Below are 24,291 nucleotides of genomic sequence, written 5' to 3'. Positions count from 1 at the left end.
CACAGGTTACAGAACCTTAATTTATTTATCTATTTATTGGGGTGAAATCGCCCCATACCGCGCTTTCACTTTAATGTTGGCTGTGTCCCTTTCTTTAGACACCGCTCACTGTAACCTGAATACGGCGAGCAGCGTATAAAGATAGGGGCAAGGCAACCATTAAAGTGGTTTCGCATTTGCGAGAGTTTGAGCTATTGGCATTATAAATACCAATGCCTTTTATATGTGTGTTGGGTTTAAAAACACAAAAAAGGCATTGTCATTTACAATGCCAATAGATTAAACTCTCCCAAATGCGAGACCTATTGCATTGAGAATGCTTGTTTTCACTAGTGGCCTGCTACACCATGTGGATTTTTTTTGTATAAAATGAAAACTAAAGAGTAAGGAAATTGAGCATGAGGAGGAAGAAACTTAGGGGCAGATTTACAAGCCCCTTGCCCCATTTTGCATCATTTTTAACAAAGGAAAAATGACGCAAAAGTGGCGCAAGGAGCTTGTAAATCTGCCCCTTAGGTTTTAAATAACTGGGGAAGTTGGCGACGAGGAAAACCTAGTCCTCACTTCTTGCTAACTGACTTTCAGTTGCATCTGCACATTGCTCAAAAAGCAGCCCCATTCTCGATCCTTTTGTTAAGGGTAGAAATGATATAGGTTTCTTAGAGAGCAAACATATGCATACAGTCAGCCCCTCAACGCCAATTCGCAAGTTAATGGCACAGAAAATGACTTTCGGTATGCCCTTCTATTACGGACCGAAGAGTATGTTGAGCTCTCTGAAGTTAACTGTATTGCCAAAACCCTTGTTGATATCGTGGATAGAATGCTGCAGTGGTGAAGTATTTGAACATGAGCAGATGGAATAACAGGGGAAACATCCTTAAAGATGCAACTTTTACCACGCAGTGCCTTTACAATGCAGGTTTTTCAACGCAAGTCATTACAACGATTTGCGCTGGGGGCGCTCTAGGATAGGTAACAGTTTAATTTACTACCCAACACCTTCCATACTATCCATGGGGACTGGAGTTGGAATAGTAAATTAAACTATTCACTATCGAGCACCCCCCAACGCAAGTCGTTGTAACGACTTGCGTTGAAAAACCTGCGTTGTAAAAGCATGCGTGGTAAAAGCATGCGTTGTAACAACGTACATCCAAATAACAGGGTGGTAGAAAAAAAAATGGGGCCCTTGGCATACATTACAATGGGGGGGAGGGAGTGGGGGGCTAAGGTTTTGTTACACCACCAGTTAAAGCTTTGGAAAGAGATGCAAACAGCATCAAAGGATCAACTTGCTGGCACAAAAGCTATTTTGGACTGAAAGCTGACCCTCATGCTGTGCTCAAACCCTTTATATCTTTGCCCTGCTCATGTATGCAGGGAGCGAATATATGGGCAGGCCAACACAAATGCCTTAGGTTTTGGGGCAAAGCCAGATTTACTAAATAGCGTAATCTATCTTTGTCCCAAAATCTAATGTCAATGAAAGACAGGTATAGCCAGGGCACAAGTCGAAAAAAACAAGAAGTCAGGGGGACGTTGTCACCAGAAGTGACGTCACGACAGGAAGTGATGTCATGAAAGCTGCCGAGCTCCTCATCCCAGAGAAGCTAAAGAGTGAAGTCCAGCTGTTTGACAGGGGGGACGGCGTCCCCCCAGTAAAATAAGTGGGGGGACTCCGTCCACCCGATTGGTACCCCGACTCGAGCCCTGGGTATAGCAAAGGTTAAAGCTGCATATTGAATGCTATACCTACATGTCACGTGTGTATTACATTAAAACATAAATCTTACATATCTAAGGGCTGTGATGGTGTGCGTAGGAATTTAGGCTAGAGACTGCAGAGCCTCCTTTGCACTTCAGCACGAGGCTCCTTGTGATGCAGACTAACTTGGGGCTTCATTTATGAGGTTGTGCGTCACTTTTACACCGCCGGTGCATCACTTTTTGTGACGCACTAGCAGCGTAAAAAATGTGCCTTGTTGCACATATTTACAAAGTGACGCATCTAGGTAGATGCGTCACTTTGTAAACCCCTGCGCTACATTATACCTACGCCAGGTATAATGTATGCAGGGGGTTGTTCTGACGCAAGACAGGGCCATAGAAGTGACGCAGTTAAATCTATAAGATTTCACTGTGCCACTTCTGGGACACAAATGCGTCAATTTCTTACGCCTGCCTCACAGCAGGTGTAAGACTGACGCAGGCCCTTTCACATGGGGCTTGCCCCATGTGAAAGGACACATTGCTGGAGTTGCGTCACTTTTGTGACATACTCCAGCAATGCATCACTTTTGCGCCATACAGATACGTCAGAAATACTGACATATCTGTAACTCCTTGCGCCATGATTCGTCATACTGTAAATATGACGCATCATTGGTCTCGCAAGGAGGGCGCAGTGAAAAGTGACGCATTGCTGTTTTCACCCAGCGATGCGCCACTTTTCATAAATGAGGCCCTTAGTTTCCAGTCAGTGTCGCCGATGACATCATTGGCGGGCGACTTACTAACTCTGACACTGAGGCACTTTCTGCCTTTTCGAACGCAGTGCTGCAATTTTTCACGAACATTTATCTGTGTGAAGAACAGTGAATTTGGGCCTTCCTTTATGGTATCGACAGCAACACATCGAAAACTGGATAGAAAGGCATACACAGCCCTGGTTAATATTACCTTTTGAAGTGCTAGAGTAGGGACACTAAAAACCAGGAAACGTAAAAAGAGATGAAATTTACATTGGCAATGGGTGAATTTCAAAGTGCTCTACTCAAATTATGATTCGAAAAATTCGAATTTCTAATTCGAATCTGGTGGAATCAATGACGTCACTGATATGCTGCTCCCAATGGGGATTCAAGTCTAGACTAAGCATGCCGTATTCAACCCTTATTTGAGGAGATCAAACCCATTCACTTCTCTCTGACCAAAAGACACATTTTTATTTGTGAAAGTCAAGCCAGCTCAATGCATCATGATTGCATACCTCCCGATTTCTAAACGTGATCTGTGTTTAAGCATGCTTTGTGAAGTTATCCATAAAGTGCATTTGAAAAGATTTAAGATATATTTTGTGGGCACACTTCAGCAAACCTGCATTGATAACTTCCAAGTTGTTTTTGCTTATAAGAGGCTCATCTAAGCATTACAAGGGTAACATTCCGGTATTTGCCTTTCTACATAAATTTGCTCACACTTAAAATTCTAGCGGAATGGTATCATTTTCTGAGTGAGTAAATCTTCTTACAGTGGCAGGTTGTGGAAATTCCAGAGTGGAGATGCTTGCAAATGGTGACAAATACGGCTAAACCTGCAAATTTGTGGGTATTTAGAAAACTGTCCAAGGTAGGTTCTCACCTTTGAAACAGCTTAAGATGTATTCCTGTCAAGAGCAGCAGTAAATCTTATTTTGCAGTAGCAGTGACATTAGGACATGCCCAAAATGTTAGGACAAGGATATTCTCAACGTTGTGAATTTTCGTATACTTAAATGTTGAGGCAAGTTAATACTCCTAGGACTCTGTAACAGCTACATCTTTTCCAGAGTGATCCTAGTAATTTTTGAAAATTACAGGAAATTCTGAAATATACACACATGATAGGCATAAGCCCTTCAATATAAATGTACAAACCTCCTGCTGGAACATTGTAAATTATATCTTCAACACAACAGCTTGCCTGATGTCTCCAAAGAAGGAATTCACCCCCATATCACAGGTGCTAAAGGAACGTCACTCACTAGCCAGTAAGCCAGAATACTATTCAGAACCAGTAGTTAGACTCACAAGGCTCTTCACGTACGTCCTTTCACTGCCTAACCTTACTGCTCACCATTTGTGGAAGTTGGAGAGGTAGCCAGTGTAAGAATTCCCTCCTGCAAACATCTTCCCTAATTGTTCAATTAACATAGGCACTCTGGTGACTTATCAGTTGGGTTATACCAACAGCCTATACCTGGGGCTCCAAGTTTACCTGATTCACAGAGTACAGATAATTCACAGGTTAATTCGCCGGGTACCCTTCTGGCACCATATCTCTCCTCACTTGAGGCAACTCCATTGGCTCCCTGTGGTTAGGAGGATAGAGTTTAAGGCTCGGATTTTTGCCTTTAGAGCCGCAAGTGGCATTGGCCTATTCTATCTCAAGCAGAAGCTCAGTCCATCTCGACAGGAGCGGACCCTGAGATCCCATCCTATCCGACTCTTCCACGTCCCATGATATGCCAAGACTCGACAGGGTGGCAGGTCCTTCTGGGTAAGGACTGCTAAACTTTGGAATGCATTGCCAACCATCTGCGCCTGATAGAGACAGAACATGAGTTTAGGAAGGTCTTAAAAACTTGGGGACATATTATCAAGAAATGGCGTTAAAATTATCGCCGCTTTAGTGGCAGGAAACTGTCGATAATATGCCCTTGTGAATTCCCATGGAAGCTTCTATTGGAATTCTCAAGGGCATATTATCAAGCCCATTATCGCAGCTTAAGCCACAGGAAATTGCTGTTAAAGTGGCGATAATTTTAACGCCGTTCTTGAAAATATGCCCCTTCGCTCTTTAGTCAGGTGTAGGCTTATTGGCTGGTGTTTTTCTTAGTCCTGCTCTTAGCACCAAGGCACCTCAAATGAGGTGGCTGTGCACTTTACAAATGACAATTGATTGATTGATTGATTGATTGATTGACATCAAAGCAGTCCTTCACTGGTGCCATCAACAGTTTCTGGAACTCCTTTCTTCCTTCTCCGAGGCATATGTGAAAGTTCACTCTGAGATTCAGGGGGCATATTACCAAGGAGTGCATTGGAAAACGCACAACGCACATTCCCGTATCGCCGGCTATCGCCGGATTTCATCGCCATTTTAGCGCGCAATTATCAATGTGCATCAGGTAGGCGAATTGAAATCCAGCGATATGGCACATTAGCGCATGAAAACAAACGTTGTTTTCACTCGCTAATGTGGGCCTTGATAGTATGGGGGAGTGGATTGAGCTTTATGATCCACACCCCCATGTTATCAATGCCTAACGCCTGGTCAGAGCAGGCATTGGGAGACCTGCGATAAACGAGTTTATCGCAGGTCTTTTCCTCCCAACACCTGCCTTGGTAATAGGGTGTTCCCACCTCCAACCACATTTTACATGTGGTTGGACGTGGGAACGCCCACTTTGCATGTCATTAGCGATGTTTATCGCCGACATGCAAAATGGGCTTGGGCCATGTTTTGCTGTATGTTCCTTTCATTATCATTATTGCCTTATTTTGTATGTTTTTATCCTATTGACATTAATAACATTTTTCTGAACTTAAAAATAAAATGCCCTTGTTAATAGGGCTCTAGCAGCTCGGCACAATTTGCCGAAAAAGCGGCGATACTTGCCCTTGGTAATATGCCCCCAGAACTTTTTTTTTTTTTAAAAAACTTTTATTGACAGGAAGAAATAGTGGTCAGTCAGTTGTATACAGTTTTCCGGCAATCGTTACATACTGTGTAAATCAACATTTCTACAATTGACGATCGGCCTTCCGGTAGCCCGGACTGCGTTACCCATGGCCTCTCGAGTTTCACATACACATAATTGTTCATTACAGTGTGCAAGTAACAGCTCCCTGACAACCCTTCCCTCATATATCAGTGATGTCAGCTTCTCTTTTTCTGCAAAACATTATCAACGAACTTCCCAACTAACCCCCCCCCCACGAGTCATCGTCGCCCCTTGTTCACCCACATCTCTTAGTTTCCTGTATCTCCATTCGCTCTGCGGAATACTGCCAGGTCAGTGCCACTCATGGTACATTGTCCTGCTATTGAGGCACCTGCCACGCCTGCATTCAGTTATTCCTCCTCCCCCTCCGAGTCTGAGTCTTCCCCCTCTGGCAGGGGTTCACATATCTCCCCTCTGTATCTGTTCCATGCCGCCCAGACCTTGTTCCACTTCCGTGGCGCTGCTCGAAGCACGTAAACTGCTCTTTCCGTCACCATTAGGACGTCCATGTTCCTGGCCCATCTACTTGCAGTGGGAACGTCTGGCGCCCCCCATTTCTGCGCTATATCCCGCTTAGCCACTGTCATAGCCAATGACGCCCAAATCAGTTCGTATCTACCCAAGTCGTTGGGGTCCCAGATGTTTAGAAGGCATTTGCGCGGTTCAGGTAATATGGAGAGTTTAAGGGCCTGGGAGATTGAACGGAGTATCTGCCTCCAGAATTCGCGTATTCGCGGGCATTCCCATAGTGTGTGTATAAGTGTACCCTCCTCCCCACAGCCTCTCAAGCAAAAGGGGTGTGGTGCTCTCTGTATTGTGTGCAGCAGTGTCCTGGTGTAGTATATGCGGTGCAGGATTTTAAGTTGTACCAATCTGAGCCTACTAGAAATTCCGACCTCCTTCGGGGAGGCCAGCGCCTCATTCCATTCGAATTCATCTGTCTCACCTAGTTCCCTTTCCCATTTTTCTTTAAGTTTTAGCGTTGGGTCTTTAAGATTGTTAAGCAGCTTTTTATAAGTGAGGGAGGTGGCGCTTTGGAGCATGAATTCCGTTAGCAGTCTGTCCTCCAGTGGGGAGGAGTCCGGTATAGTGGTACCTGTAGGGATTGCTTGCAGTAGTGCATGTCTAATTTGGACATATCGAAATGTCTCGGTGGGGCCAAGATTGTACTGTTGTTGTAGGTGCGGAAGCGGTATTACTGTGTCATTGTCCCAGAGGTCTCCTACTGTAGAGATGCCAATGGAATCCCATCGCTCAAACCCCTTACAGCCCCTCAGGTTTCCCAGTGTCTTTGTGTCCCACAAGGGGGTCATTTTTGTGATTCGACCTGCCCATCCTAGACGGGCCTGTGCCATGTGCCAGAGGGTCGCCGTGTGTTTGGTCGGGCCATTCAGGGTCTTCAGTTGTGACTTGTTGTAGAGCACAGACAACATACAGTCCGTCCCAAGTTGCGACCAATCCGCCCGGTAGGCCGGGTCGTCTTTCGGGGCGTGAATCCAGTAGTTTATAATTTTGAGTTGGGCAGCCCAATAATATAGCTGAATGTTGGGGAGCGCTATGCCCCCCTCGTACCAGCTTTTTACAAGCTTGTCGTACGCTATACGTGCCGGACCCGTATTCCAGAGCAGGACAGTAACCAGTGCCACAATTTGTTGAAAGTAGCGCGGTGGAACCAGGTGGGGAGTATTTTCGAGGACATAGAGGAGCCTCGGGAGGGCCATCATCTTGTATAATGCCGCCCTTCCCAGTAGGGTCAGGGGCAAGGCCGCCCAATGTTTAACATCTGCTCGCAGGCGATCTATGGGTGGCTTCAGGTTGTTAACAAAAAAGTCTGCTTCCCCGCTTGTGATAACAATACCTAAGTATTTGAAAGAAGTCGATGCCGTAAGCAGCGGACAGTTCTCCTGTAATCTCGGCGCCGGACCTTTCAACGTATATAGGGTGGATTTTGACCAATTTAGAGTGTAGCCCGATGTTCGCCCGTGTGTGTCACATAAGTCTAGAAGGAATGGGATGCCGGTGTCAGGTGTGGTCATGTAAATGAGCATGTCGTCCGCGTAAAGCGAGACTTTGTCTTCCCACCCCTCCTCCCATTTGATTCCCGCGAACAGGGGTGTGGATCTGATCTGTATGGCCAGAGGTTCGAGCACCAGTGCGAAGAGTAGGGGGGACAGGGGGCAGCCCTGTCTAGTCCCTCTGCCCAGTGGGAAACTCGGCGAAATGTGGCCGTTGGCTACTACCTGCGCGACGGGTTTTGTGTAAAGCAGTCGTACCCATGCTATGTATTTTGGCCCAAATCCCATACGCTCCAGTACCATGAAGAGATATTCCCACTCTACCAAGTCGAACGCCATTTTAGCGTAGAGAGAGAGAATCACAGTCTGCTCCGTGAGGAGGTGCGCTCGGGCCAACACTCCGTGTACTCGCCTTAGGTTCATTGCAGTGCTTCTATGGGGCATAAAGCCCGACTGATCAGGGTGGATCAAGGTATGGAGGTGGGGCAGTAGGCGGGTAGCTAGAAGTTTAGCTAGTATCTTGGCCTCGATGTTCAATAATGATATCGGGCGATACGAGGTACATTCTGTCGGGGGTTTCCCCGGTTTGGGAATCGTTACAATCGTCGCTGTGCGCTGGTCGAGCGGCAGCTCTAGTCTGTCCCTGCTTTCTAAGTACATGGCCAGTAGTGGAGCACTGAGGTCTGGGGCCATGGACTTGTACCACTCCACCGGTATCCCGTTAGGGCCCAGTGCTTTACCGGACTGCAGCGCCTGGATTGCCAGCTGGATCTCTTCCTCCGTCGGGTCTAGTTCTAGGACGTCCCTATCCTCTTGTGCGATGCTGGGGATAGTAATGTCTGCGAGAGTCGCCGTTGCCATCTGTCGTGTGACCCTACGTTCTGGTGTGTATATCGCCCGATAGTGTCTCGCTAACTCGCAAACTATTTCTTCTGGGTGTACCAGTGTCCGCCCCTCCTCTGTGTGAAGCCTTTGAATACCTCTCGTTCCATTCCCTCTCTTATCCAACCAGGCCAGCATACGACCCGCTTTATCACCCACATCGTAAACCCTATGGCGAGTGTTTGCTATGTACCCTTTCTCAGTCGTTTTGAGGTGTGCTAGGTATTGTTGTTGTCTAATCGTGAGGGTGTGTGTCGTGGACGGGGAGGGGTCTGCCATGTGCGCAGTATTTGCTGTGTTGAGTGCAAGTTCTAAGTCTGCGAGGTCCTTCCGTGAGTCCCGTTTGTGTCCCGTAATCGTGGAAATGGCCGCCCCCCTGAGGACCGTTTTGTATGCCTCCCATAGGGTGGAAGGTGACACCACTGTGCCAGCGTTCTCCGCAAAATACTGCGTCGTCACCAGTTTTAGTTTTTTCCGAATCTTGGGGATTTTTAAAAAATTGGGGTAGATCGGGTAAATTCGGGCCTTCCTTGTCCCCCCGGTGGTAAGCGACAGGAGAATAGGAGAATGGTCTGAGATTCCCCTGGGTAGTGTGTCTACTTTGTCTACCATATCCAGTCCCTGACCCAATGCCATGAAGTAGTCTATACGAGAAAGGCTATTATGTACCGCCGAGTAATAAGTGTATTGTGTGTTCTCAGAGTGCAAGTGACGCCAGATGTCTGTGAGGCCTAGTGCTTCCACAAAGTCCAACAGCGGTGCAGCATCTCGGGGCCGGGACCTAGAGGGAAGGGTATCCTTAAGTGGATCCATGATTGCGTTAAAGTCCCCCCCAACAATCGTGTCGCCATCGGGGAGATCAAGAAGGAACTTGCCCAGTGCTGGCAGGGCCACAGAGTGTAGGGCTGGGGGAACATATACTGATATTACATTAAGAGCCTTGCCCTCCCACTGTCCATGGATCGCAGCAAAGCGCCCCTGGTCATCTGCCACACTGCGGGTTACAATAAAGGGGGAGGACTTTCTCACCAGTACGCCTGTTCCCCTGGAGCCAGTAGTGAAGTCTGCGTGTACCGCCATTTTGTAGCCACGTCTGTCTAGAGCTTTGCAGGTGGACCCCGTGAGGTGGGTTTCCTGTAGGAGGACTATATCTGGGTTCTGTCGTTTTATGGCCTGCAGGACTAGTCCCCTCTTGATTTTGTCACCCAGGCCCCGTACATTCCATGTCAGCATGCGAAGTGGGGGAACCCCCCCGGCTGCGGAGGAGCCCACATTGGGCGTGTGATTAAGTGGCCTGGCCATTAAGCTGAAGAGGGAGTTGTGCACACAACGTGTGCAATGGAGTAACCCATGTGTCGATCTGTGCCGCCCTGCGTTGGAGACATACAGATGTCGGGGCGATAGTGCAATGTAGGTGTGAAACGACGACTACAAACAAATTTAAACATCTCAACATGTAAACTTCAATCCCATCCCCCCTCCCTGCTACCCTGCTCCACGGACAAACTCCCGCCCGCTTCCCCAACTGTGCAGAGTGCTTTAACCCCCCCCTAGACATCTCACTTGCTCGTGGGGTTGGTGAGTCTCCTTCGGGCACCGCCTGTGCCCACCCTACTCAGCCGCGTCCGAATCACGGCACCCGCGGCCCACACAGTCCCAAAAGACTATTGTTCAGTTTCACACCGGAGCCACTTGTCCAGAGTCTAGCGGGTCTCTCTCAAGATCCGATAGTATTTCTTCCTCGCCTCCCTGATGCGGCGGAAGGGAGGACTGACTGGGTGTCGGTCTTTCAGTACGGTGTCGTGGCCGGTCTCGTTGTGAGCGGTGTCGCTGTCCCGTCGGTCTCCAGCCCTCCAGCCATTCTTGAGCCACCTCTGGCGTGTCAAAGAACCAAGTCTTTCCCTCGGCCACTACCCGCAATTTAGCAGGGAACATCATGGAGTATGGCAATTCTCTGTCTCGTAGTGCCTTTTTGACCTCCGTGAAGGATTTGCGTCGCCTGGCCACCTCCGCCGTGTAGTCTGGGAAGAACGCTAAAGTCGCATTTTGAATCCGTACTGGTGGCGAGGTTCTTGCCGCTTGTAGAATTGCGTCTCTGTCTCTGAAATTAAAGAGCCGGGCCAGTACCGGTCTTGGTGTTGCCCCGGTCTTGGGCGGACCCCCCGGGACTCTGTGTGCTCTCTCTACCGAGAAGAATTGAGATAGGCCTTTGGGCTGGAGTTTACTTTTGATGAGGTCTTCTACATAGAGGTCCATGGCCCCTTTCCCTTCCGTCTCAGGAAGTCCTAGGATACGTATGTTGTTGCGTCTTGAACGCCCTTCCTGGTCGTCCAGCTTGTCGTGGAGGAGCTTGGTCACTTTCTGCATCCTTTCCATTGCCACTTGTAGCTCCGAGGTGTCCTCCACGAGCGATTTTGTGACCACTTCTACCTGCGAGACCCTTTCCGCCATTTTGTGAAAGTCCGCTCGCAGCAGGGAGACATCCGAGGAGATGGCGCCCACCGTCGTTTTCACCTCCGAGAGCGTTCTCATGATGTCTTCCAGCGTTATTTTTGTCGTTTTTTCTGCTTCTTGGGCATTCCCTGTGGAGGATCGCCCAGTATTCTGTTGTTGACCCTGGTGTCCATAGGCGAATTTGTCCAATTTAGCTTGCGTGGACCCACTCCTGAGGCCTTTGCCCGCCATGGTGCTGGGGCCTATGAAATCCAGTGGCAGGCCCTATGGGACCGTGACCTGCGCTCCGTCCGAAGTCGCCGTTAGTGGGTGTTAGCCAGAGAGGTGTAGTCTGGTAGGTGGCGGATGGAGTGGCCCCCACCGGTGTCCGCGGAAGCCTCCCCGTGTGCCAGCGCGGGTGCTGCCCCCGATGCACTCTTTCAGGGCCGGAATGGCGCCTTTGCTCCTCACCCCCCCGTCCACAGCTGACAGCGTTGGTTCTGGGTCCGGGCAGCCGCCCCCTCGCTCACCGAGTTTATGCCTCTGTGTCGGTGTTGCCGGCAGTATGCGGGTCTTAAGGGTCCCCTCTGAGGTTCACCAATGCTGCTGGAATGGCGCCTACCCCCTGGGGCACCGACGTTGCCTTCCTTACGACCGGGGCGATAGTGTTGTGCACACCGATGGTGCCCCGTGGTGCTTCGCCGTCTGCTAGGCTCTCGCGCTGAGGGGGGTGTCTGCGCCGCTTCGTGCGGCCGAGATTGGGGTCCCACTGACCTCGGTGCTGCTCCGGTCCCGCTTGGCGATCGCGGTAGTCCTCGCGCCACTGGATGATGCCGGGGGTGTTAGGCTCGTTCCGGGTTCCGGGCAGGGACCGGGGCGCTTCCACTTTCTACAGCCGGCCCGGCCGCACTTCCGCCGGGGCCTGGGTGCCACTCGAGACCGGTGCTGTTCCTCCGGTCCTAGGCCCTGACTTGTCAGACGACGTAGGTCAGGCTCCGGTGCGCCGATTTCCTCACAAATTGGACCGGTGACACCGCTTGGGTCCCGGACCCGAACGCCGCCGCTTCAGGCGTGCTAGGTGTCGGATTAATATAACGGATTTATCAGAAGGCTGCAGTGCCCTCGGGAGCTCTCACTCTAGGCGTCCGCCATGCTTGGCTGCTAGCCACGCTCCTCGCCCCCAGAACTTTTGAATGTTGTTTCTTTATATGGAAAACGATTTCCCAGAAAAGTCTTTCCTTTCTCAGAAAAAAACGCTTGCGAAAGCATGGTACACCTCGAACATTTTGTAGTAAGTTTGGAAAGTAAGAAAAGTAAGAGAAAGACAGTTCAAATGTTTGAAGCTTGTACTACTTAACCCCATGCGCGCTACGCGTTTTCCCGCTGTGTGCTGACTTTTGCGAAAACCTGCGGTTCATGACGAGCTCAGCTCATCATGTGCGTACGACAGGCGTAACTCATGACGAGCTGAGCTCGTCATGAGCGTCGAAGGGGTTAATATCGACACCTAGAATGTTCTGATACAAGAATAACGAGTACCAAAAGTTAAGTGCATATATGGTAGTATAGTTTCACATCTACATACTTTGAATTTGAATTTGAATTTAAAATATTTATTAAGCGCAACATTCACTAGCAGTTTCTTGGCGCTGTGGAGGGCAGGGTGACAATGGGGAAGCGTGACTACCATACCAGACGACTGGTGGACCTAAAGAAAAGTGAGAGCATATCACAGAGGAAAGGCCTGTTTGAAAAGAAAAGTTTTGAGGTCTTTCCGAAAAGGAAGGTAGTGTGTTGCCAGTCTTAGGTGGTCCGGTAAAGAGTTCCAAAAGGTGGGTGCCAGCGTGGAAAAGTTCGACCCGCCCCACTTCTTGCGCTTAAAGCGGGGGACCACCAACAAGGACTGAGACGAAGAGCGAAGCTCTCGAGTGGGGATATACTCCCTAATCATAGAAGAAATGAAGGCGGGAGCCAAGCCCCGCCGTGAGTGGAAAACCATGCAACCCAACTTAAACAAGGCCCTCTCTTTGACGGGCAACCAATGAAGTGCTTTTAGAAGAGGAGTGCAGTGATGCGAACGGGAAAGGCCATGAATAAGTCGGGCTGCCTGGTTTTGAACCAGCTGGAGTTTCCGTAGGCTATACGCTGGAATGCCGTTGTACAGGGCATTCGCGTAGTCCAGCCGGGAGACAACAAGAGCGGACATAATCAACTTGAGTGCCGGAAAAGAAAAAAAACGGGAAACAGTGCGAATAGTGCGAAGTGTGAGAAAGCAAGAAGAAACCACATGACTGACTTGTGAGTGAAGAGTGAGTTGATTATTGAGCGTGACACCTAATGTCTTGACTGAGGCAGAAGGGGAAGGAGGGGGCCCAAAAGAAGAAGGCCAGAATAGAGAATTCCAGGGACTGGAGCAACCACCCGTGAGGACCAACTCGGTCTTGTCCGGGTTCAACTTTAGGTGGTTGTGATTCATCCAGTCCCTGATGAAAACCATAACTGACTGAAAATTAGAAATAGAATGAGAAGAAGAGGAAAGATTGAAGATAAGCTGGAGGTCATCCGCATAATTAAAAACGGTGACCTCCAGCTGCTGAAGAGCAAAAATCAAAGGACAGATGTAGAGATTAAACAAGAGAGGGGAAAGAGAAGAGCCCTGAGGAACACCACAAGTGACAGGTAATGAGGTAGCCGAAAAGTCTCCCAGCCGGACCGCCTGGGTGCGATCCCTTAAAAAGGAGGAGAGCCAGACCAAGGCCGAGCCCCCGATTCCCGCCGCTCCGACACGGGACAACAAGATGGAATGGTCCACCGTGTCGAAGGCGGCGGAGAGATCGAGGAGCACCAGGGCCTGATGATGGTTTTGGTCTGCTCCCTCCCTAAGGTTGTTAAGGACCGACACCACAACGGACTCCGTGGAGTGTCTTGGTCGGAATCCTGCTTGTCGGGGCGCTAAGGCGCCGTTCTCCTCAATGAAGGAGCTGAAAATCGTTGTTACATACCGCTCCAGCACCTTGCCCAGGTAGGGCAGCAACGAGATTGGACGATAATTGGCTGGAGCGGAAGGGTCAGCCCCCGTTTTCTTGAGGATCGGCACTATAGTGGCAGATTTTAGGGAAGGAGTCACCACCCCTTGAGTCAAGGAATTGTTAAGAAAAGTAAGAGGGGGCAAGGGACAAACAGTATAAATGTGTTTGAGGATGCGGGCTGGACAGACGTCCGTCGGAGAGCCCGATTTAACTTTTGGGAGAATGGCCAGAAACGCATCCTCAGTGAGCGGAGGAATGGAAGTGAGGGAAGACCGGGCAATAGGGGGGGAAGGATCAACGAAGGCCGGGGAAGGAGGAGGAATATTTAGTTTAATGTTGGTTATTTTATCCAAAAAATAAGAATTAAGGGAATCACATAAATGTTGAGTAGGCAGGGGTTTGAGAGATGCCCTGTCCGAGTAGGCCAGGTCATGAACTATGGAGAAAATCTCTCTGGGTTTGTTTTCTGCCACCAAAATTTTGGCGGAAAAATAAGCAGTCTTTACATCGAGTATAGCTCTCTTATACTCTCCCAGGAGGATGGTGTATCTAACTTTCAATGTAGGACAGTATTCCCTTCTCCACAGCCTCTCTGCTCGCCTAAGAGCAAGCTTCTTCTCCTTTAACTCTTCGTTAAACCAGCGATTGGATTCGTTGGGACGTCTAGTTGATATCCGACGTAGGGGAGCTACCAAGTCGCATCCCCTGGCAAGCCAGGTGTTAAGGATGGCGGCTTGGGATGAAGAGGAGAGGCCTGTCAGCTTAGGCGAGGAGTCCAGTAGGGAGGATGACAAAGACTGGAGGTCAGCACGACCCCAGTTACGTGCCCAGGTGTTTTTGGCTAATGGAACTTTCGCCGCTGACCTGTAATGGAGGGAAAAGGCAACTAAAAAGTGATCCGACCACGGACAAGGGGAAACAGAAATGGATGAAATAGAACAATTGAGGGACCAGACCTGGTCCAACACGTGACCATGTTTGTGTGTAGGAACTTGGACGTGGGAGACCAAGTTTGAAGATATATGTACTGCGTAGGTACATATATTTGGCGTTAGGTATAGCAAATCCAGACTTACCTGTCAATATGTTTTTTTAATATTGCTGCTGATTTCTGGTGTCGATATTTAGGGTGTACGCTTGTTTGAGAATTTGTTACTGTGGTTTTTCGGCTCATGTTCATTGCATTTTCCTACCCCTCAGAGTCACCACAACTTATCCTGTAAGGTATCACTTACAAGCCTGGAAAATGTCCTGGTGTGGCGACAATTCTACGTGAGTAAATGATACCTCTGCATGTGAGACTTGATTTGTGACTCACTTGCTTGTTTTTAATGCAGATTTACAGACTCTATCCACATGTGATGATGAAGAAATATCCTGAAGGTCGCAGGTACCATTTCCATCTGCTACAGAACTTAACACACTAAAAACATTTTTAAAATCGAGCTCCACAAAATCAAATAGAAAGGCCTAAACACATCTAATCACGTTATTTGGTCTATGTTGAGCTTCAAATTGATCAACATTCTAAAGGCAGCTGTTGAAATACACACCCAAGCCCCCGCCCCCCAAAATGCCTCTGGCAGTTCTAAATATTTCTCCCATATTTTGATCATCAACTAATTTGAGGCCGCTCTAGCCTCCTAGAGCCCGCCCTCCTCACAGAAGAACTACTACTTGAGGTCTGTTTTTACTTTTCTTTCCAGCACCATATTTTCCCGATCTAACGTTCAATATTGCTTCACAAATGCCCCAAATATAAAAATATTCCTCTAGCGCAAATTGGAAGAAAATCGACCTGAGCATAGAATGAATGAATGAATGAATGAATGAATGAATGAATGTGGGTTTTATAGAGCGCATAGTAACCCGGGAGCATCCCAGCGCTAGAGAGAAGTGATTTGCCCAGGATCACACAACTTTGCCAAATGGTTGTAAATCTTGCAACTTCTAGACATTTCCTTTTGCTGCAGCACGATTTGGAGGGAAGAGAACTAATTGACGAGGATGCTCATAGAAAAATGCTAATGTTATTTTGATTGCTTTAGTTAAACAGGTCTTACCACAATTAAAGCACTCCAGCTTGGGAACTTCGATTTTTTGAACGCCATTGTCCAAAGGCATTTTACTAGTGTCAACAGATTGGGAAATACCAGCATAGCACCGATGATGAGGAGAGCAAGAGGCTTCTTGGAAAAGTGCAAGGGTTTTGGACCGGCCAGGGTGACCATCAACAGGAAGGAAGCCTTAGGAATGAAAGGAAGGAGAAGAGAAATGAGCTGTATGAGATCACATGGCAACCATTAAATATGTCTTGAACCTTCTTTTGTCTTGAAGGTGCATGCACATGAATACAATAGCAATACCTAGTCACCCAATGGCAATGCTAAAAATCATGTCACATCTTAAATTGTCTCTTTGAAAAATTGACTAAGAAGGATATCTTAATCCATACGCAAAGTGAACCATAACACTAACACATTTTGACTAAACAACCTATAAATACAGCCCAGTAAGGCTTCATGATGCCATCCGGTAAGTCCAGGATTTGACCGACTTACAAACTGGAGCTGGGAAGACAGACAGCCTGTGCCCCACTCATCTTCCAGGATATACCTGGAAATAATATGCATTAAGTAACGATTAATCCTGTAAGGTACTGCCAGAAATACATTTAGATATTAGTGTGTTCTGGAACACACTTTTCTCTAAAAGATGGACCTAAAGAATTAAGGCACTATAGGGCCTATTCACAAACTGCATTTTGTAGTACACTTAGTTGTAAAATAGTAGTACTAAAGATTTACTACAAAATGCTACTCACTGACCTACATGCTGAGGCCTATGCCTCCCTCTCTTCTATCATTTATGTGCAAGGATCTCTGGCCCGACTGCAGAGATATCCGCACACATGGGTGTTTGTTTTAGTTGTAAATGTGGAGGGGACAGGATAAAGTGGCTGGAAAATGATGCATTTTTAAAATCAAATGAGTTAAGGAAGGAGCCACAAAGAATTAGAAAACTGCTCCTCTATAGAGACTACAGGTAAAAAGACCCAAAACAGCCACCACCACACATGGCCAACCACTAGCACTGCAACACCCTCCTTTAGAAAATAATGGTGGTTGGGACTTATAATAGAAGCTCTTAGAAAATAATGTAACACGTATTAACTAATTTATGTATATTTTTTAACGTTACATCATTTTAAAATAATTTAATGGAATTTTTAATTCAAAAACATGATATAACATAGGGAACACATCTGAATACAATACATCTTCCTATGTATGGAAACAAAGGAACACAAGACATGATACATTTTCTTTTTATACAGCAAAAACCATCATGCACTCTGATGTGAATCTTAATACTAACATCACAGCCTGTGCTCAGACACAAGCAACAATTAACTAACCCTGGGCGTAGTTCCCATAGTAGTGCTACGCGTAGCTACGTGAAGTGCACTTCGTGAGCTACACTTAGCTACGCGAACTGCTTAGTGAACTGTTCAAAATGCTGTTTGCACAGATTGCACAGTGCCGGATGCTTGTCCGCACTGTGCAATCAGTGCAAACCGCATCTTGCACAGTGCAAGCGGTTGTTTTCTGCCGCTCGAGTAGATTTCTACTTGAGCGGCAGCTTTCTCAACGCGGACTGGAAGTTTCTCATCGCGAGCGGTCACGAGCATACATGACCACTCGCAATGAGAAACCTAACCTCCCCGCGTTGAGTATCTCGCCGGGAGGTTTGTTTTCCAAGCTTGCGATCCGCAACCTGATGTTGCTGATCGCGAATGAGGAAAAAGTCTCACCTAGATGTCATTTTGCTCGCTTGCGGTCCAGCCCAAACTGCCAAGCCAGGTCTTCCCTGAATGGGAAACAAGCATTCTGGGACCTGTTTCGGGGTAACACCCCTAATCAGCCAGGCTAGATTGAATCCAGTGGCAAAGTGACTAAGGGACCCACGTCTGGGCATACCATGCCACTGGGTTCAAGCTAGCCTGGTTGATGAGGGGTGCTACCCTGAAACCGGTCCCAGAATGCTTGTTTCTGGTTCAGGGAAGACCTGGCTTGGCAGTTCGGGCTGGACTGTTCCCATGAGGTACAGGGTAAAGACTGATTTGCATATGGCTGGGTCCAAACTTGGATGACAAAGTGAGCTAAAGAAGGATGATCGATTGACCACAGATACATGCCTGAAGGATGACTGTCTAAAAAGTTTTAGCATTCTGTCCATCATCTCCTTGTGTTTGCTTTAGTCACCCTAGGTTGGCAGGGTATGCCCATATGTGGGTCCCTTGCTCACTTTGCCACTGGTTTCAAACTAGCCTTCCTGAGGAGGGCGAGTTACCCCGAAACCGGTCCCAGGATGTTTGCTTCCGGTACAGGGAGGACCTGGCCTGGCAGTTCAGACTGGACTGTTCCCATGAGGCAGAGGTTGATTACGGATTTGCAAACTGGGCTCACGAGGTGAGTTAAAGAACAATGATGGATTCAACCCAGATCTGTGACTGGGGGTGCTTGTCTGAAAAGTTTCAACACTCAGTCCATCATCTCCGTATGTTTGCTTTGTTCACCCTAAGTTGCCAGGGTATACCCAGACGTTGGTCCCTTTCTCACTTTTCCACTGGATTGAAGCAAGCCTGGCTGATTAAGGGTGTTGACCCGAAACCAGTCCCAGGATGCTTGTTACCGGTTCAGGGAGAACATGCCCTGGCAGTTCTTACTGGACTGTTCCCATGAGGCACTGGGTGAAGACTGGTTTGTGTATGGCTGGGTCCAAACTGGGGTGACAAAATGAGCTAAAGAACAATGATGGATTTAACCGAGATCTGTGACTGGGGCAGAGAGAAAAGTTTCAGCACTCCATCTTGTGTTTGCTTTGTTTGCCCTTAGTTGGCAGGGTATGCCCAGAAGTGGGCCCCTCGCTCACCTTGCCACTAGATTCAAGAGTGCCAGGCTGATGAGGGGTGTTACTCCGAAACCAGTCCCATGATGCTTGTTTCCGGTCCAGTGAGGACCTGGCCTGGCAGTTCGGGCTGGACTGTTCCCATGAGGCACAGGGTCAAGACTGATTTGCCTATGGCTGGGTCAAACTGGGGTGGCAAAGTGAACTAAAGAAGAATGATGGATTCAACCCAAATCTAGGACTGAGGGTGAGTGTCTGAAAAGTTTCAGCACTCCATCCATCATCTTATTGTGTTTGCTTTGTTTGCCCTAAGTTGGCGTGGTATGCCCAGACATGGGTCCCTTGCTCACTTTGTCACTGGATTCAAGCTAGCCTGGCTGATGAAGGATGCTACCCCAAAACCTGTCCCAGGATGCTTGTTTCTGGTCCAGGGAGTATCTGGCCTGGCAGTGCGGGCTGGACTGTTGCCATGGGGCACACGGTCAAGGCTGATTTGCACATGACTTTGTCCAAACTGGGGTGGCGAAGTGAGCTAAACAAGAATTATGGATTTAACCCAAATCAGGGACTGGGGATGAGTGTCTGAAAAGTTTCAGCACTCCATCCATCATCTCATTGTTTTTGCTTTGTTTCCCCTAAGTTGGCAGGCTATGCCCAGACATAGTTCTCTTGCTCACTTTGCCACTGGATTAAAGTTAGCCTGGCTGATGAGGGCCGTTACCCCGAAACCGGTCCCAGGATGCTTGTTTCCAATTCAGGGAGGACCTGGCCTGCCAGTTCGGGTTGGACTGTTCCTATGAGGCACACTCTCAAGACTGATTTGCATATGGCTGGGTCCAAACTGGGATGGCAAAGTGAGCTGAAGAACGATGATAGATTCAACCCAGATCTGTGACTGTGGGGTGAGTGTCTGAAAAGTTTCAGCTCTTTGTCCATCATCTCATTGTTTTTACTTTGTTTGCCCTAAGTTGGCAGGGTATACCCAGACGTGACTCTCTTGCTCACTTTTCCACTGGATTCAAACTAGTCTGGCTGATGAGGGGTGTTACCTGAAACCTGTCCCAGGGTGCTTGTTTCCGGTCCAGGGATGATCTGGCCTGGCAGTGCGGGCTGGACTGTTGCCATGGGGCACACGGTCAAGACTGATTTGTTATGTTATGTTATACTGTTTTTGTATAGCGCCTATCACTGCCGGTCTGTAAGCGCTCACACAGAAAAGGAACATAACCTGCTGTCTCCTAGATCACTCCGCCGTCCCCCCCAGTTAGGGCGAAGATGTTGACTTTTTAAACAGATGAGTCTTCAAGTTCTTGCTGAAGGACGGTAGCTACGAGTCTTCCTTCAGGCTGGCCGGTAGCTCGTTCCACAATTGCGGGAGAAGTACGGAAAGAGCCCTGCCCCCTTTAGATTTTAACTTAAATCTGGGTTGGATCAGATTGGAGGCCTTACCCGAACGCAAGGTTCTGCCTGGAATGTACTTCCTCAGGCGCTGTTTAATGAATTCTGGGGCTTGCCGAAGATTGCCTTGTGAGCCATGCAAAGACACTTAAACTGCACTCTGAACTTAACAGGCAGCATATGGCTGGGTAGAAACTGGGGTGGTGAAGTGAGTTAAAGAATGATGATGGACCCAACCCAGTTCTCTAACTGGAGGTGAGTGTCTGAAAAGTTTCCGCACTCTGTCCATCATCTCCTTTTGTTTGCTTTGTTCATACTAAGTTGGCAGGGTATGCCCAGACGTGAGTCCCTTGCTCACTTTGCCACTGGGTTCAAGCTAACATAGCTTATGAGGGGTATTATCCCGAAACCAGTCCCAGGATACTCGTTTCCGGTCCAGAGAGGACCTGGCCTGGCAGTTCGGGATTGACTGTGGGTCACAGGGTCAAGACTGATTTACCTTTGGCTCGGTCCAAAGTGGGGTGGCGAAGTGAGCTAAAGAACGATGATGGATTCAACCCAGATCTGTGACTGGGGTGAGTGTCTGAAAAGTTTCAACACTCCGTCCATCATCTCTTTGTGTTTGCCTTGTATTTATAAGCAACCGCATTGTTTGTTTTTTATTGTCTTTTTATGAATTTGATCTTATTATCTGTATTTGTACTATTTTATGGTGGTTTTATTTACTGACTAAAGAACTATTGATTAGTATATCTTGCACAATAAAGGTGATATACAGAGTATGTGAATATCAATGCATGAGTTTATATGTATTCACGCATGTCTGCATATAAAACTTAATTAGAATGACAACAAACCGTCCCCTAGTTCTACATTTATGAATTCTACCAAACATTGAGGCTGTGACCTACAACTGGGTTGTGCTGCCCTTGCATAATATATTTATTTTGTGAACCTAAGTTGAATGTAAGTTTGGAAAAAGGTTTGTTACTCTGGTACAAAAAATCAAAATGTTGACTGTATGTGGGAATGGGGAAAACTATAAAACCACTCGTTTTAAATGTACAAGTGTTCACTTGTCTGTTCGCTGCTGGTGTGGTGTATATATCCCCGATTTTGTAAAGTCAGTGTGTGTTTGTGTGTGTGTGTGCGCATGTGTGCGCATGTGTGTGTATGTGTGTGTGCCTGTGTGGGTGTATTTGTGCTTTCCTTTTAATAAAATGTGAAATCTTATCATAGTATGTAAGCCAGATGGCAATTGAGTCAGAAAGACAGCTCCAAAAAGTCAGATTTGTGAATTTGTTGTTCACGGTTATTAGAACTCACCTTACTGAAAAAGCCTAGCGCACACACCAGCAATCCAAGCAGGACACAGATAAGGTTGTTAATGAACAAAGGGCACCACTCGGTTTTCTCCTCCTCATTGTCCACTGGCTTCAGCAGAAATGGGTCCCAGGATCTTCTAAATCTATAAATTACAAAACACCAACTCTGAGTAAGAAATTTCATTTCGCAAAGAAATTCTGACAGTTTTGGGCCTCATTTATGAGAAATGGCGCACCACTGCGTGAAAGCAGCGATGCGTCACTTTCTCAGTGCACTCTCCTTGCGACTTGATGGATGCATTATATTTACTGTATGACGCATCATGTCGCAAGGAGTTACAGCTATGCCAGTTTTCCTGACGTATTTGTAAGCACAAAAGTGACGCATTGCTGGAGTGTGTCACAAAAGGGCTTGCCCATGTGAAAGGGCCTGAGTCAGTCTTACACCTGCTGTGAGGCAGGCGTAAGATATTGACGCATTTGCATCCTAAAAGTGGCTCAGTGAAATCTCATAGATTTCACTGCATCACTTCTATGAGGCTTACTCGCGTGGGAATTTCCCCCCTGCATACATTATACCTGACACAGGTATAATGTAGTGCAGTGGTTTACAAAGTGACGATTAGATGCGTCACTTTGTAAATAGGGCACAACAAGGGGCATGTTTTACGCGGCTGATGCGTCACAAAAAGTGATGAAACCGCAGCTCAAAACTGTCGCAAGGCCTCATAAATAAGTCCCTTTATTTTTCTTATATAACATCTGATTACCTCTATGGCAACTTGAGGCCTGCGGGTCAGGGATGCTTTGTTTTGAGTGGCATCCATCCTACTCTGCATTCAGGACCTATTAACACGGCCCTCGCCAGATATTGCCTAATAATACCAGGCTAATATTGGTTGTCAAATATCAGGTACATCTAAGAGTCCAGGGATACTCCTGTCCGGTTGGCTATGAGCTGAGTTGTGTGGTTTTGGCAAGGATATTTCCCCACAGCCAAATATGGCTTAAGTGGTCTTTGCGTGCCATACGGAAACCCGACAGATCAGTACACACAGCCAAATCTCCGAAAACGAATATTTTGTACTAAATTATTTTCTCAAACCTTACTGCTGTTTAAATATTTTTAGGTAGGTTTGTATATTTAGCAGAAATATTCCAAATCTTGAAACAGATTTCAATGATCTAAAAAGACATGAGAGGTATAATATCATATGTTAGACTTTATCCAGCCAATGGAGAACTTAAGTTTCATTACTTGACTAGGCTGTGAATAGAATGCACTTATGTTGTGTAGAAAAAATTGCAGAGCCTGCCAACTTTAACCCCTTCAAAGACAGTAATGGACAGGGGGGTGGGATATTTTTCTGGACTTTCCTACAACTGCTCAATGACATGATCAGGTATATGCAATATCCATTATTCTGTTCTGACCTCTCCCTGGACTCTCTTTCTCCATGAATCACAGGAGACACAGGCCTGCATATGTTTTGATAACTAAGTAGTGGGCTTACTCATCAAGCAGAAGCAGTGGTGGCTCCTCCGCTAAGGCAGAGGAGTGTTGCACCACTGCTATTGCAGCAGTGAAAAAAAGAAAAAAAATTATAATAACAAGACGTTATTATCATTTTCTTTTTTCTTTCGGGTGTCGGGCATGGCTGGCTCCCTGATACCAGAGTAGGGAGGAGTGGTTTGCACTCCTCTAAGGGCACATGACAGTTTTTCCGGCCCTATAGGTCCGGACAAACTGTCATGCGCACTTGCCATGGTTTCCATTGAGCAGTATTTCAGAGACACAGGGAGAACATTCCCAGCCTCTTCAGGCACTGACTGAGCATCCATACAGGATGCTCAGGCCAATCACGCAGCTGCTCCTGCAGCATCATGATTGGCTTGCAGAGCCCGTACAACTGAGTGCTTCCGGTGCTTTTTCGGCAGAGGAGTAGAGGCGTGCAGCAGTAAGTTTTTCATTTTTTATTTTTCATTAATACCCCAACCTACCACCCCTGTTCCGACCAAGCCGTGATGATGATGAGAGCTCTTATCTAGTAAGAGAAGTTTCCACTATTTTAGATTTTACAGAATAGTCAATATAAGTATTTTGCTGCAAAAACACAATTTCACAGATCTGGTATTACACCTACGGCTGATACATGGGACACATCCTTTGTTAAGGGCCTTCTACAACACTTCAACACGTGTTGCTGTAGTTTTAGTTACTCTTGATCTGTTTGAGTTAGACACATTTTTTGTATTTAAATCTGTAGATTATTGAGCAAATGACTGAATATGTGGCAAATGTGAAAAAACATAACTATGCTGAGAACGACACAGCCAAAAAAATGCATAATTCCAGTGGACATACTTATAAAATATACACAGATGCCTACAATAGGCATTCAGCCCATTGTGTTTTCGACACGGAGTGTACTGTTTATCCACAGCATGCCTTACACCAACTGAGTTGTTTAGAGTGCAGGGCTTATCCACCACCATCCTTTTGTATTTTCTTATTTTCATAAATTCGAGAAAAAAAATCCACAACCCAAAGAATAACGTTTTATTTTGTGTGTATTAATTTACCCGCCTAAGACTCCATCTTCCAAATAATATATCCCCAAAAAATAATTCGTAGAATAAGGACAACTCTCTCTGACTGATTTTTTTTCTATAACTTGTAAAGTAAACACAGTAACACAATATCAAAATCGTTAACTTCTCAAATAATTATCTGAACTTACCTATGATTTGATTATAACGTAAACTAATAAGTAGTTTTTTTCATTAAAGAATTTGGAAGAAAAAATAGA

At 47.0% G+C, this 24,291-nt stretch overlaps 1 protein-coding gene across 1 annotated transcript in view; it reads right to left on the bottom strand.

Annotated features, from left to right (window-relative positions):
• The window catches only part of LOC147708559 (chitin synthase chs-2-like), a 389,460-nt gene that overhangs the window by 324,244 nt on the left and 40,925 nt on the right, over positions 1 to 24,291 (bottom strand). Inside the window, 2 exon segments of the mRNA XM_086927238.1 lie at positions 15,911 to 16,093; positions 21,483 to 21,624. Coding sequence (XP_086783364.1) covers positions 15,911 to 16,093; positions 21,483 to 21,624 — 325 coding nt within the window.

This window comes from Lissotriton vulgaris, chromosome 6 (genome assembly GCF_964263255.1).
Source record: "Lissotriton vulgaris chromosome 6, aLisVul1.2, whole genome shotgun sequence".
Taxonomy (NCBI): domain Eukaryota; kingdom Metazoa; phylum Chordata; class Amphibia; order Caudata; family Salamandridae; genus Lissotriton; species Lissotriton vulgaris.
Note: the sequence above shows the minus strand (reverse complement) of the source record. Positions and strands in the feature narration are given on the sequence as shown.